The sequence below is a fragment of the Rhinopithecus bieti genome, unplaced genomic scaffold (genome assembly GCF_001698545.2).
Source record: "Rhinopithecus bieti isolate Rb0 unplaced genomic scaffold, ASM169854v2 scaffold_31787, whole genome shotgun sequence".
Lineage (NCBI taxonomy): Eukaryota > Metazoa > Chordata > Mammalia > Primates > Cercopithecidae > Rhinopithecus > Rhinopithecus bieti.
Genome location: NW_016814655.1, coordinates 4,077,131 through 4,093,584, shown reverse-complemented (window position 1 = coordinate 4,093,584; position 16,454 = coordinate 4,077,131). Strand labels below are relative to the sequence as shown.

General features: G+C 42.3%; 1 protein-coding gene across 2 annotated transcripts in view; it reads right to left on the bottom strand.

The window, feature by feature from the left end:
* Nucleotides 1-16,454, bottom strand: part of PCGF6 (polycomb group ring finger 6) — a 48,982-nt gene that overhangs the window by 21,864 nt on the left and 10,664 nt on the right. For both annotated transcript variants that reach the window (XM_017851835.1, XM_017851836.1), the window contains exons 7-8: nt 11,312-11,339; nt 3,065-3,163 (exon numbers count right to left, since the gene is read on the bottom strand). In XM_017851835.1, coding sequence (XP_017707324.1) covers nt 3,065-3,163; nt 11,312-11,339 — 127 coding nt within the window. The remainder of the gene's footprint in view (nt 1-3,064; nt 3,164-11,311; nt 11,340-16,454) is intronic.

Sequence of the window (16,454 nt, the reverse complement as noted above, 5' to 3'; positions counted from 1 at the left end):
AACCTCAAGTGTGCTGTGGCTACAAGGTAAAAAATAGGTCATTTCTAGTTTTCAGCTGCCATGAGATATAACCAGGATATGTCAAGCTCAGTTAGAGAAATCATATTTTATTGGATTTAGTATATATTTAACTACTAGTAAATATTGATACTAAAAACACTAGCAAACTTTCAGTTGCTTTTTTTTTCTTAGCTGGAGTTTCGCTGTTGTTGCCTAGGCTGGAGTGCAGTGGTGCCATCTTGGCTCATAGCAACCTCCACCTCCCGGGTTCAAGCTATTCTCCTGCCTCAGCCTCCCGAGTAGCTGGGATTACAGGCATGTGCCACCATGCCCAGCTAATTTTATATTTTAGTAGAGATGGAGTTTACCATGTTGGTCAGGCTGGTCTTGAACTCCTGATCTCAGGTGATCCGCCTGCCTTGGCCTCCCAAAGTGTTAGGATTACAGGCGTGAGCCACCGCGTCTGGCCCTTTTCTTTTCTTTTTTTTTGATATAGAGTCTCCCTCTTGTCGCCCAGGTAGGGGTGTAGTGGCATGATCTTGACTCACTGCAACCTCCACCTCCCAGGTTCAAGTGATTCTCTTGCTCAGCCTCCTAAGTAGCCAGGACTACAGGTATGCAGCACCATACCTGGCTAATTTTTGTATTTTTGGTAGAGACAGGGTTTCACCACGTTGGCCAGGCCGGTCTTGAACTCCTGACCTCAGGTGATCTGCCTGCCTCGACCTCCCAAAGTGCTGGGATTACAGACATGAGCCACTGCACCTGGCTAGTCACTGTTTTAACATATCTATTAATTTAACTAACAATAGAGTATTTTATTATTTTATTTTATTGTACTATTTTTTTGAGACAGATTATCACTCTGTCGCCCAGGCTGGAGTGCAATGACATGATCTAGGCTCACTGCAACCTCCATCTCCCAGGTTCAAGCAATTCTCCAGCCTCAGCCTCCTGAATAGCTGGGATTATAGGAGGGTGCCACCATGCCAAGCTATTTTTCATTTTTTAATAGAGACAGGGTTTCACCATGTTGGCCCGGCTGGTCTCAAACTCCTGACCTCAAATGATCCACCTGCCTTGGCCTTCCAAAGTGCTGGGATTATACAGGTGAGCCACCGTGCCTAGCCACAATACACAGTATTTCAGATAAAAATTATCCTATAAGACTTTACACATGATAGAGAATAACAAAAATGCTTTTAAATTTGACTAATGAAAAAGCAAAGCTAAATAAATGTGCATTTTTACTAACTGGACCACATAACTAGAACTATGAGTATATTTTACTTTTATGTTCAATGATACATGAAGTTTGAAGTTTCCATCGTACAACAAGAAAATATTACGGCCAGGTGCAGTGGTTCACGCCTGTAATACCAGCACTTTGGGAGGCCGAGGCAGGCAGATCACGAGGTCAGGAGATTGAGACCAGCCTGACCAACAACATGGTGAAACCCCGTCTCTACTAAAAACACAAAAATTAGCCAGGTGTGGTGGCACAGGCCTGTAATCCCAGCTACTTGGGAGCCTGAGGCAAGAGAATCGCTTGAACCCAGGAGGTGGAAGTTGCAGTGAGCTGGGACCGCCCCACTGCACTTCAGCCTGGGCAATGGAGTGAGACTCCGCTTCAAAAAAAAAAAAAGAAAAATATTACATAGCTAGAACAGGAGATCTCTTTTAATCCATAAAAAAACCAATAGGGTCAGCCAGGCACGGTGGCTCACACCTATAATCCCAGCACTTTGGGAGGCTGAGGTAGGAGGATCACCTGAGGTCAGAAGTTTGAGACCAGCCAGACTAACATGGAGAAACCCCATCTCTACTAAAAATACAAAATTAGCTGGGCAAGATGGCACCTGCCTGTAATTCCAGCTACTCAGGAAGGCTGAGGCAGGAGAATCGCTTGAACCCGGGGAGCGGAGGTTGCAGTGAGCCGAGATCACGCCACTGCACTCCAGCCTAGGCGACAGAGTGGAACTCCATCTCAAAACAAAACAAAACAAAACAAAAAACTAATAGGGTCCCTATTAGATAAATATATTTCACTTCTCTTAGGTGTCCTGAGCTTTGCTTGTTTTTTTGTTTGTTTTGTTTTGAGATGGAGTCGTGCTCTGTCACCCAGGCTGGAGTGCGGTAGTGCAATCTTGGCTCACTGGAACCTCTGCCTCCCAGGTTCAAGTGATTCTCCTGCCTCAGCCTCCTGAGTAGCTGGGATTACAGGTGCATGCCAGCATATCCGGCTAATTTTTATATTTTTAGTAGAGACGGGGTTTTGTCATGTTAGTCAGGCTGGATCTCCTGACCTCGTGATCTGCCCACCTCAGCCTCCCAAAGTGCTGGGATTACAGGCGTGAGCCACTGCGCCTGGTCGACCTTGCTTGTTATACTTGAACAACTAATAAATGCAAGGATGTCCTATAAAGAAAAGTGGATGATAAGCAATATTTTTCTCTACTACCGAAATAGAAAGAGTTGGAACTGAAGACTCTTTAATATTTCTCCTATCTTCAGCTCTTCTCTGACACTAATAGATTGCCATCAGTGGCAGTAGGAAATGGATACTAGCCTGGCACAGTGGCTAACTCCTATAATCCTAGTGCTTTGGGAAGCTGAGGCAGGAGGATTACTTGAGGCTCGCAGTTTGAGACCAGCATGGACAACATAGCAAGACCACAACTCTTAAAAAACATAATAATAAGATGGGCATGGTGGCATGTGCCTCTAGTCCTAACTACTCAGGAGGCTGAGACAGGAGGCAGGACCAACCAAGCTCAGGAAAACCTCAACGTTGCAGTGAGCCATGATCATGTCAATGTACTTCAGCCTGGGCAACAGAAACAGACTGTCTCAAAAAAAAGAAAAAAAAAAAAAATGGGCAATAAATCAAATGTGATTATAGCTGGAGGTGTGAATCACTATGTATCGATATTCAATTAGCATTAACAATGTCTACATCATCATAAAACAAAAATAATTGCATGAAATCCTAGAGAGTTATTTCTTCAGTGTGCCAAAGGTAATCTCACAACTTTACCTATTCTTTTATATATAGGTACTGTACCTGACAAGCTGGATCAAGACCCATTTTTCTTCTGAGGAATTTTTCTACATGTCCAATAGTTGCTTCTCCTGAAACTCGAACAAACTTCTTTTCCAATGGCTACAAAATAGATAGATAAAACTATTTTAGGTTAAATATACCTGTACATGCGTGAGATGTATGTATATATATGTGATGTGTAAACATTAAAGAAAATTTTATAGGAAAGATGATTCAACAGACTCTTGAAAAAACTTACTATGAAGCAAGTTAATATACATATCAGAGAAGAAAAATGGAAATTCTGCTTAGCTTTCCCTTTCGGAAAAGTATGTCAACAATTTTTCTAAATAGGCTTGCTGGTTTATTTTAATGTTTCATTGAAAAAACAAAACTCAGAGTAAAATTTATTCATTCATTTCAAGTACTCAACTTACACTTCAAAGACACAGAGAAAACACCCAATACCAAATGTCTAAAACAACTTCGAGGCTGGGCATGGTGGCTCACGCCTGCAATCCCAGCACTTTGGGAGGCAGAGGCAGGCAGATCGTTTGAGGTTAGGAGTTCGAGACCAGCCTGGCCACCATGGTGAAATCCCATCTCTACCAAAAAAATGCAAAAAAAATTAGCCGGGCATGGTGGCATGCACCTGTAATCCCAGCTATTCAGGAGGCTGAGGCAGGAAAATCACTTGAACCTGGGAGGTGGAGGTTGCAGTGAGCCGAAATCACACCACTGCACTCCAGCCTGGGCGACAGAGCGAGACTCCATTTCAAAATAAATATATAATTAAATAAATAAAACAACTTTGTTTCTTCAACATAAAAACCGCAAGGGGCCAGGTGAGGTGGCTCATGCCTGTAATCCCAGCACTTTGGGAGACCGAGGCAGGAGGATCACCTGAGGTCAGGAGTTCCAGACCAGCCTGACCAACATGGAGAAACCGTGTCTCTACTAAAAATACAAAATTAGCCAGGCATGGTGGTGCATGCCTATAATCCCAGCTACTGGGGAGGCTGAGGCAGGAGAATCACTTGAACCTGGGAGGCAGAGGTTGTGGTGAGCCAAGATCGTGCCATTGTACTTCAGTCTAGGCAACAAGAGCAAAACTCCGTCGCAAAAAAAAAAAAACCAAAAAAACAAAAAAACAAAAAACAAACAAAAACAAAAACAAAAACAAAAAACAAAAAACAAAAAACTGCAAGGAAGAAAAAACAAGATGGAGGAGGAATGGCAAGACTAAAAAACATTAAGGGGTGTAAATGACAAACACATTAACCAATACAATATATGGACCTTACTGAATCCTGATTGAAAAACTATCAAACTATTTTCATGGGATAATGTAGGAAATTTAAATAGTGCATGAATATTTGATCAAGGGATTATCATTAATTTAAAAACTGTAGTATCATTATTATGTTGCCATAAACGGATACTTAACATGAATTTATAATTATTGCAGTAGTGTGTACATGGGAGTTCATTATACTATTCTGCCTACTTTTGTGTAAGTTTAAAAAGTTTCATAATAAAGGGATTTCTTTTCCTTTTTTTTTTTGAGATGGAGTCTCGCTATGTCACCCAGGCTGGAGTGCAGTGGCGAAATCTCAGCTCACTGCTAGCTCCGCCTCCCAGGTTCACACCATTCTCCTGTCTCAGTCTCACGAGTAGCTGGGACTACAAGCATGCGCCACCACACCTAGCTAATTTTTTTTTTTTTTTGTATTTTTAAAAGAGTTGGAGTTTCACTGTTAGCCAGGATGGTCTCAATCTCCTGACCTCGTGATTCGCCCGCCTTGGCCTCTCAAAGTGCTGGGATTACAGGTGTGAGCCACTGGGCCCGGCCAGGGATTTCTTTTTTGAGTGAAAAATAAAAAGATCACTATCTAGACATATGTGGCTGGAATGTGGGATGCAACAGTTTGAGGTGTAGGAGGTGATAAGTAGATGACAGAGTTTGAAAGTAAAAATTAATGCTTACCTAGCTCCCACCTCTCTGAGACAATTAAAGATGCTACGACCTCATGCAAATGAAAAGCTGAAGTAATCAGAACTAAACAGAGTCCCTTTTAGGAAAAGTACAAAGTATTTTTCTAGGACTTACAGACTGGGAGCCTAGAATGGCTACCCAGGGAACCAAGGCACACATTTGTGTCTGTACAGTAGTTTGTTCTTAAGAACTTTCCCGACTAAAACTCATAGAGTATATATTAGATAGGTATTTTATTTTTCTAGGTGTCTTGGGCTTGCTTGTTATACTTGAGCAACTGATAAATGGTCTACCCATTATTACCACAGTACAGCATATAGAATAGGTGTTGAGCGTAGGCACTCCAGGCACAGACTACCTGGGCTCAAACTTCCTGGTTCTGCCATTTTCTAATAGTGAATCTTTTTTTTTTTTGTTTTTTTTTTTTTTTTTTTTTTTTCCTTTTGTGGAGAATGGGGTCTCGCTGTATTACCCAGGCAGGTCTCGAACTCCTGGGCTCAAGCTATCCTCCCGCCTCTGCCTCCCTGAGAGCTGGGATTACAGGCGTGAGCCAGCCACCGCGCCCAGCTCTAATAGTGAATCTTTGGGCAAGTTCCTGAACTTGTCTGTGTCTCTATTTGTAAAACAGATAAAAATAGCACCTGCTTCATACATTATGAAAATAAGTTAATGTATGTAAATAACTAGTAAAAATACCTGTCACATAGTAAGCACTGAAGAATTGTAAGTGTTGTGAGCCATTTGTCTCTAAGATTATTTGTATCATTTTGCTCTTTATGTAAAGGAATTTAACTTTGTTTTCTGTTTTTGAGATGGAGTCTTGCTCTGTCACCCAGGCTGGAGTGCAGTGGCGCGATCGTGGCTCACTGCAACCTCTGCCTTCCAGGTTCAAGCGATTCTCCTGCCTCAGCCTCCCAAGTGGCTGGGACGACAGACATGTGTCACCACACTAATTTTGTATTTTTAGAAACGGGGTTTCACTATGTTAGCCAGGCTGGTCTTGATCTCCTGACCTCGTGATCCGCCCACCTCGGCCTCCCAAAGTGCTGGGAATACAGGCATGAGCCACTGTGCCCGACAGATTTTAGCTCTTGAGACGGAGTCTCACTCTGTCACCCAGGCTGGAGTGCAGTGGTGCGATCTCGGCTCACTGCAACCTCTGCCTCTTGGGTTCAAGTGATTCTCCTATCTCAGCCTCCCAACTAGCTGGGACTACAGGCACCTGCCACCACGTCTGGCTAATTTTATATTTTTAGTAGAGATGGGGTTTCATCATATTGGTCAGGCTGGTCTCGAACTCCTGACCTCAGGTGATCCACCGGCCTTGGCCTCCCAAAGTGCTGAGATTACAGGCGTGAGCCACCGCACCTGGCCCCAATTTCTTAAACCCAGTAGAAAATGATTTTATTGTCTTATAGGGCTGTTATTACTAAAAGAGAAAACTAAAACAAAATTTTCATGAAAAAAATATAACCAGTGATGGGCTCAAACAAAAATTCTAACATAAGCATATACATATATATGTTTTTGAGATGGAGTTTCCCTCTTGTTGCCCAGGCTGGAGTGGAATCATGGGGTCTTGACTCACTGCTACCTCTGCCTCCCGGGTTCAAGAAATTCTCCTGCCACAGCCTTCCAAGTGGCTGGATTATAGGCGCGAGCCACCACACTAATTTTTGTATTTTCAGTAGAGACAGGGTTTCACTATGTTGGGCAGGCTGGTTTCAAACTCCTGACCTCAGGTGATCCGCCCACCTCAGCCTCCCAAAGTGCTGGGATTACAGGCGTAAGCCACCGTGCCCAGTCAGTTTTTTTGTTGTTTGTTGAGACAGAGTCTCGCTCTGTCGCCCAGGCTGGAGTGCAGTGGCGTGATCTTGGCTCACTGCAAACTGCCTCCTGAGTTCACACCATTCTCCTGCCTCAGCCTCCCGAATAGCTGGGACTACAAGCGCCTGCCACCATGCCCGGCTAATATAGTAGAGATGGGGTTTCATCATGTTAGCCAGGATGGTCTCTATCTCCTGGCCTCGTGATCTGCCTGCCTCAGCCTCCCAAAGTGCTGGGATTACAGGTGTGAGCCACCATGCCCGGCCTGTTTTTTTGTTTGTTTGTTTTGAGATGAAGTTTTGCTCTATTGCCCAGGCTGGAGTGCAGTGGTGCAATCTCGGCTCACTGCAGCCTCTCCCTCCAGGATTCAAGCAATTCTCCTGCCACAGCCTCCTGAGTACCTGGGATTACAGGCATGCATCACTATACCAGGCTAATTTTTGTATTTTCAGTGGAGACAGGGTTTCCCCATGTTGCCCAGGCTGGTCTCAACTCCTAACTTCAAGTGATTCTCCCGTCGTGGTCTCCTAAAGTGCTGGGATTACAGGTGTTAGCCACCACACCTGGCCAAGCATATATTGTTTCAACCAGATACATTTTTATATCCCCAAAATGTTTACACCAAGCAAATTACAAACAATGCTTCTATTCAAAGTTTCTACTGAATCTTGGCTTACGTATTAAAAAAAAATTCAACAGCTTTATTGAGATGTAAATTCACATACCATTAAATTCACCCTTTAAAGTGTACAATTAAACGATTTTAGTGTATCTACAAAATTTTGCAACCATCACTGCTATGTAATTTCAGAATATTTTCATTACCCTAAAGAGAAGCCTGGCTGGGCAAGGTGGCTCATGCCTGTAAATCCCAGCACTTTGGGAGACCGAGGAAGGTGGATCACCTGAGGTCAGGAGTTTGAGACCAGCCTGGCTAACATGGTGAAACTCCATTTCTACTAAAAATACAAAAAATTAGCTGGGTGTGGTGGGGCACACCTGTAATCTCAGCTACTTGGGAGGCTGAGGCAGGAGAATTGCTTGAACCCAGGAGGCAGAGGTGGCAGTGAGCCCAGATTGTGCCATTTCACTCCAGAGTGGTTGACAGAGCAAGACTCCGTCTACAAAAAAAAAAAAAAAAAAAAAAAAAGAAACCTGTACCTCTTGGCAGTCACTCCCCATTGAGCCTCTTCCCCAAGTCTCTGCCAACCACTAATCTGTTTTTTGCTCCTGTGGATTTTCTTGTTCTGCACATTTCAGATAAATGAAATAATGTAATATATGGATGGCCTTTTGTGACTGGCTTATTTTCCTTAGCAACATGTTTTCAATGTTTACCCATGTCAGACCATGTATCAGCACTTCGTTCCTTTTTACTGTCAAATAATACTCTATTATATGGAAGTAGAACATTTTATTTATCCATTCATCAGCGAATAGGTTATATACGTTGTTTTCAATTTGGGGTTATTATAATGTTTTTTGAGATGGAGTTTCGCTCTTTTGCCCAGGCTGGAGTGAAGTGACATGATCTCAACTCACTTCGCCGAGTTTTCCACTCTCCCGGTTCAAGTGATTCTCTTGCCTCAGCCTCCCAAGTAGCTAGGCCTGGCTGATTTTTGTATTTTTAGTAGAGATAGGGTTGTGGCATGTTGGCCAGGCTAGTCTCGTACTCCTGACCTCAGGTAATCCACTCACCCTGGGCTCCCAAAGCACTAGGATTACAGGCATGACCCAATGTCCCCAGCCCAATTTGGGGTTATTATTTTAAAAGTATATTTTCAAATCAAATCCAAATAATGTGCATACAATGTAATTAACTTATATGTCCCTTGAGTTACTTTTATCAATAGGTTTCATCTGTAGGTTTATTCTTCATCTCTTTCCTTTTTAATTTATTTGCTGAAGAAACAGAATTGGTTGCCATGTAGTTTTCCACTATCTTGATCTGGCTTATTATATTCCTACAGTTCATTTAATACATCTTTTTTTTTTTTGAGACGGAGTCTCGCTGTGTCGCCCAGGCTGGAGTATAGTGGCGCGATCTCGGCTCACTGCAAGCTCTGCCTCCCAGGTTCACACCATTCTCCTGCCTCCACCTCTGGAGTAGCTGGGACTACAGGCACCCGCCACCACGCCTGGCTAATTTGTTTTACATTTTTAGTAGAGACAGGGTTTCACTGTGTTAGCCAGGATGGTCTCGATCTCCTGACCTCATGATCCGCCCACCTCGGCCTCCCAAAGTGCTGGGATTACAGGCATGAGGCACCGCGCTCAGCCTAATACATCTCTTTGTACCCTGTATTTCTTATAAATTAGTAATTAAACCTAGAAGCATAATCACCTTCCAATATGTTTTGGCAAGAACACTTCAAGGTGGTATTGCTATCATGTTTTTTTGTTTTTTTTTTTTTTTTTTTGAGACGGAGTCTGGCCTCTGTCGCCCGGGCCGGAGTGCAGTGGCCGGATCTCAAGCTCCTGCAACTCCGCCTCCCAGGTTTACGCCATTCTCCTGCCTCAGCCCTCCCAAGTAGCTGGGACTACAGATGTCCAGCCACCTCGGCCCGGCTAGCTTTTTTGTATTTTTTAGTAGAACAGGGTTTCACCGTGTTAGCCAGGTGGTCTCGAACTCCTGACCTCGTGATCCGCCCGTCTCGGCCTCCAAAGTGCTGGGATTACAGGCTTGAGCCACCGCGCCCGGCCGCTATCATGGTTTTTTCCATGTGTGAGAATCACAACTATATATTCCTGGGTTGCACATGGTGTTTTTGAGGAATCAGTAGATAATATTTTAATCTTTTCTTTTTTTTTAAGACAGTCTTTACTCTGTCACTAGGCTAGAGTGCAGTGACACGATCACAGCTCACTGCAGCCTCAATTTCCTAGGTTCACGTGATCCTGCCAACCTTAGCTTCCTGAGTAGTTGGGAACTATCACCCATGCCATCATGCAGAGCTAACATTTTTATTTTTATAGAGACAGGGTATCCTATGTTGTCAGATTGGTCTTGAACTCCTGGTTCCAAGCAATCTTCTACCTTGGCCTCCCAAAGTACTGGGATTACAGATGTGAGCCAACGAACTGGCCTAATATTTCAATTCATTCCTAGTTCTTTCTTCATGAGGTTTTAAAACTTCTGTTGGACTGAACTACTGCAGGTTATTAGACAGACTCTTCAGGGAACACTGGTAGCATATATCCCTGTGCTTAAACCATACAAAACCTTATCTTTTTGCCACTATCCACCCACCACATGGCCCATGAGAAATTCCTAAAGCTACACCACCAGTTTGATGTTTTACAACTTAGAAGCAGGTTCAACGCATCAAAAATCACGGGATATATGATCGGATGTAAGTGGCTCACACCTGTAATCCCAGCACTTTGGGAGGCCCCGGTGGGTGGAGTCACTGGAGGTCAGGCAGTTGAGAATAGCTGGCCAACATGGTGAAACACCGTCTCTACTCAAAATACAAAATTAGCCAGGTTTGTGGTGGTTCATGCCTGTAATCCCAGCTACTCAGGAGAGCTGGAGGCTTGGGTTCAAGATCGCTTGAACCCAGAAGGCGGAAGGTTGCTGTGAGCCGAGATTGCGCACTGCACTCCAGCCTGAGCGGAAGAGGAAGACTCGTATTAAAAAAAAAAAAAAAAAAAAAAATTAATGGGGACTTAAAACTGCATTCCCTCTATCACATCAGTCTCTGAGATACATTGTATATATGCTTCATCCAGAGAATTACCTATATATTCCTATGCTTTAATTCATGTCTCTGAGCTAGTGTGTTCATAAAACAGTACAGTAATATCCAACCAGGTATAATTCACCTAACTTTCAGTACAGACTCCGACAAAGTCACTTGAAAATCTAAACAGATCAAAGTCACCTATCCTTGTATTTTACGCTCCCCAAGTAACTATAAGGTCTGATTTACCCCTTTTTAAAAAGTTACCTTTTCCTGGATGACTCCATTATAGTAGTAACACTGTAATACAGGTACCTGTGATTTTGGAATCTTTAAATCAACTCTGAACTTAAATATGTTACAAAGAGTTCCATTCTACCTCTAAAACTTCAGTGAATAATTGAAGTAAAGTGGGCAAGATACTTGAGGCAAAAAATGTACATGCAATAAAATTTTAAGCTCACATTTAACTCAAATTGGCAAACTATGCAAAAAATGCTTTTGAAGACATTTTTTATCCCAATTAACATAGCATTTGGATTTATTTTAAAAAGTATTCACTTCACTTAATTTTCCTTAGACTACTATTCTGAATGAACAAATCCCTACTTAATAACTTTTATTCATAAATCTATAAAATATTATTAAATGTACTTCATATTTAAATAACTTCTTTATACAATCTCCATTTGGTTGTTAATGTGACTCGAATTTGTGTGCTAGAGTCCTCTTGTGAAATGAATGAAAAAAAAAGTAAAATACCTTAAAATGTCCCGTGCCTTCATTAGCACTGAAAAATGAGAGCAAAATTAATCAATATTTAATACTTTAAGCTACATGTTTAACCATAAAACAACATATATATTTGAGAAACATCAATGCATTGTAATTCTAAAACACGGTCACCTGAAGTTTTATGAAATAAACAAATGTAATTGCCATTTCTGCCACCTAGTGGTTAAGGCAAAGGCAGTTTTATGCAGTACTTTACACTACTTTCTATACTTAATTTTAGAAGTTAAAAGTATATTCTTTGTTATTTGATGGAAAATATGAGAATTTGCTTATTTCTTCCAGCTTTATTAGGGGATAATAGACAAATTAAAATTGTGTATATCTATAGGTTTTAAGATGCATATATACCATAAACTAATAAAATCAAGCAAATTAATATATTCATCAGCTCACATACTATTTTACTGTAGTGAGAACATTTAGGATCTACTCTTATCAATTTTCAAGTATATAATACATTATTAACTGTAGTCGTCATGATGTACAATAGATCTCTAGGAAAAAGTATATTCTTAAATATTAGATTCCCCCTCACCCCGCATTTAGCATCCTAACATTTTACAGCTTAAAGTCTGATTTCATGTTTGTTTTTCTTTTAATCATAATTAATGTGATTTTTCTCTCTATAGTGATGTTTACAATACAAAATTTCTTACAAGAAGGCTGCTCTGCTTCCTATTGCTTTTCTTGCAGAATAAGTACCTGGACATAATTTTACTGTTTCCTTTTCACCTAGAAGCCTACAGATTTCTTGGTTAAATCAATTACTTTTAAGCCATGCAGGAGACAAGGGAGATCTAACTTTTTGTTGAGAAAGTACTATGTGCCAGGCACTGAATTAGGTATTCATATATTGTGCATGTTTTTCATTTAGTTCTCACAATAGCCCTACAAATCAGGTATTAGTACCCCTTTCTACAGATGAAAAAAAATTAAGCTCACAGAGGTCATAACTTGCTTTGGGTCACACAGAGCTGGTAGGTAATAAAACTGAAATTCAAACTCAGGTGTGCCTATCATCAAAGCCAATATTCTTTCTTCCTTATGTTGTGAAGATTAGACAAGTTCACAATTGCATCATCTCCCAAGTATTCTTCTTCGTTCTTTTTTTTTTTTTTAAAGACATAGGATCTGCTCTATCACCCACGCAGGAGTGTAGCAGCTCACTGCAGCTTCAACCTTCTGGGCTTAAGTGAACTTCTTGCCTTAGCCTACCTGAGTAGCTGGGAGTACAGATATGTGCCACCATGCATGGCTAATTTAAAAAAAATAAAATTAAGAGATAGGGTCTCACTATGTTGGCCAGGCTGGTCTCAAAACTCCTGGCCTCAAGCCATCCTCCTGCCTTAGCCTCCCCAAGTACTGGAATTACAGGTGTGAGCCACCTAGACTCCAAAGCACTCCAGCCTGGGCAACACAGCAAGACTCCATCTCCAAAAAAAAATTTTTTTTAATATATAAAAAGAAAAAAGTAAGAGAGATACAGAAATATATAATTTATATATTATAAATAAACCTATAGATGATTTTATATATTATATCAATATATAAATATAAACTGTAAATCTGTAAATATACATATAAATATAAAATATACACATAAATAGAATGCTAAATTATCATATTATCTTAGAGTTATAAAATAAAACATCCCATTCATTATAAGAATTCTCTCTGTAGAATACATGGTACATGGGTATCAGCTTCTGCCTGAATATCAAAAGACAGCTTAACTGACAAGTCAGCAATTTCATTTGTGGGGGACTTTGTTAGAAATTGCTTGCTTGTGGCCGGATGCAGTGGGTCATGCCTGTAATTGCAGCACTCCGGGAGGCCGAGGTAGGTGGATTACATGAGGTCAGGAGTTTGAGACCTGCCTGGCCAACATGGTAAACCTCCGTCTCCACTAAAAATACAAAAATTAGCCAGGCATGTTGGCACATGCCTACAATCCTAGCTACTCGAGGGGCTGACGCAGGAGAATCACTTGAACCTGCGAGGCGGAGGTTGCAGTGAGCCGAGGTCGTGCCACTGCACTCCAGCCTGGATGACAGAGCCAGACTCCATCTCAAAAACACACAAAAAATTACTTGCTTCCACTTAAACATGCTTCACCCAGTAACATATAGCTAGTAGTCATAGTTTTGTCTTCTGATATTGTGAATCAGACCAATTTTTCTTTTATTTGGTAGCCCTTTAAAGATTTTAAACTAATTTGAGGGACTTACCACTGCTTTATTTCCAAATGAAGTATTTTTGTTCTTTCTGCTACCACATAGGACGTATTTTCAAACTTTTACCATTCTGGTTATACCTGTTTACCAATATCTCTCTTAAAATATGGTATCCAGAGCTGAACACAATACTCTTGTTGGACTAAGGCAGTATAGAGTGGCATACTACTCTCAGGTTTACTAAACACCACTGAGCTTAAAATGGCATTAAATTTTTGCTGTATCACACATCTCGTAAGACTCCATTTTCTTTGGTATGCAGGTGTATGTATTATAGCACCATGGACCACTTAACCTTTATTTTTGAATGACCTTGCATTATTTTAGTAGTCATATTGATAATTTAGACTTAAGAATATCATATGTTGATTCTTACAACAATCCTTTGAGTTGCTATTGTAATCTCCAGTTTAGAAATACAGAAACTGATGATCAGTTCAGAGAAGTTACATCCCAGGGGTTACCTACCCTGAGTTAGTCTTCAAGACCTATACTCTTTTGACATACCATGCAGTCTGTCTTGGGTTATTTCTTTTTATAATCTACTTTATATATAGAAACTATAGAACAAAAAGGGTAAGAGACTATCTTAAGATCATAAAGCCAGGCACGGTGGCTCACGCCTGTAATCCCAGCACTTTGGGATGCCGAGGTGGGTGGATAACCTGAGGTCAGGAGTTTGAGACCAGCCTGACCAACAAGGAGAAACCGCATCGCTACTAAAAATACAAAATAAGCTGAGCATGGTGGTGCATGCCTGTAATCCCAGTTACCCGGGAGGCTAAGGCAGGAGAATTGCTTGAACCCAGGAGGCAGAGGTTGCAGTGAGCCGAGATCATGCCACTGCACTCCAGCCTTGACAACAAGGGCAAAACTCTGTCTCAAAAAAAAAAAAAAAAAAAAAAAAAATTGGTCAGGCGCAGTGGCTCACACCAGTAATCCCAGCACTTTGGAAGGCCAAGGCAGGCGGATCATGAGGTCAGGAGATGGAGACCATCCTGACTAACATGGTGAAACCCCGTCTCTACCAAAAATACAAAAACATTAGCCGGGCATGGTGGCAGGCACCTGTAGTCCCAGCTACTCCGGAAGCTGAGGCAGAAGAATGGCATGAACCCGGGAGGCGAAGCTTGCAGTGAGCCGAGATCACGCCTCCAGCCTGGGCAAGAGAGTGAGACTCCATCTCAAAAAAGAAAAAAAAAGACCATAAAACATGCATACCCTGTTGGGCGCAGTGGCTCACGCCTGTAATCCCAATACTTTGGGAGACTGAGGTGGGTAAATCACCTGAGGTCAGGAGTTCGAGACCAGCCTGGCCAACATGATGAAACTCCATCTCTACTAAAAATATTAAAAACTCAACCGGGCATGGTGGCATACACCTATAATCCCAGCTACTCCGGAGGCTAAGGCAGGAGAATCGCTTGAACCCCAGAGGCAGAGGTTGCAGTGAGCTGAGATCGTACCACTGCACTCCAGCCTGGGCAAAAAGAGTGAAACTCCGTCTCAAAAAAAAAAAGCATACCCAATTTAGGGGAGAAATCTAATTTCATATTCCAGTAACTAAAAAATTAGTGCAGAGGCTGAATCCACCTCAATGTTTTTCCTCCTCCAAGTCAAGCAGAGTCAAGCACTGAACCAAATTGCCTTTGTGCTTCCATCAGACTAAAACTCCCCTTGTCCTGTCATGAAAACAGTTTCCTACGGGTTACTCCCAATAGCCTAACTTTTGTGGTAACATAAATGCTTTTCCACGTAATAAAAAGTTAGGGTGAGGTGCAGTGGCTCATGCCTGTAATCCCATCACTTTGGGAGGCCTAGGTGGGTAGACTGCTTGAACCAGGAGTTCAAGACCAGCTTGGGCAACATAGTAAAGTATTAGCTGGGCATGAGGGTGTGTGCCTATAGTCCCAGCTGCTCAGGAAGCTGAAACGAGAGGACTGCTTGAGTCTAGGAGGCAGAGGCTGCAGCAACCCAAGATCGCGCCATTGCAATCCAGCTTGGGCAGCAGAGAAAGACCCTGTCTCAAGGAAGAAAAAAAAAGATAAAGGACCATATTATGAGGTACACTGAATACCCATCATAATCAACAATTTCTAAGATTCAATTTTTATTTACACAGCAGGACCTTAATATATACCTTACGAGGCTGGGTGCAGTGGCTCACGCCAGTAATCCCAGCACCTTGGGAGGCCGAGGCAGGCGGATCACGAGGTCAGGAGTTCGAGACCAGCCTGGCCAACATGGTGAAACGCCATCTCTACTAAAAATTCAAAAATTAGCTGGGCGTGGAGGAGGGCACCTGTAATCCCAGCTACTCGGGAGGCTGAGGCGGCAGAATTGCTTGAAACCGGAAGGCGGAGGTTGCAGTGAGCTGAGATCGCGCCACTGCCCTCCAGCCTGGGCAACAAGAGCAAAATTCTGTCTGTCTCAAAACACAAACACACACACACACACACACACACACACACACACACACACACCCCTTATGAGGCCGGGTGCAGTGGCTCACGCCTGTAACCCGAGCACTTTGGGAGGCTGAGGCAGGCGGATCATGAGGTCAAGAGTTCCAGACCAGTTCGAGACCAGCCTGGCTAACAGGGTGAAACCCTGCCTCTACTAAAAATACAAAAAAAAAAAATGGTGGTGTGCGCCTGTAATCCCAGCTACTCGGGAGGCTGAGGCAGGAGAACTGCTTGAACCCAGGAGGCAGAGGTTGCAGTGAGCCGAGATTGTGCTGCTACATTCCAGCCTGGGTGACAAAGCAAGACTCTGTCTCGGGAAAAAAGAAAAATACAAAAAGTAGCTGGGTGTGGTGGTAGGAGTTTGTAGTCCCAGCTACTCAGGAGGCTGAGGCAGGAGAATTACTTGAACCA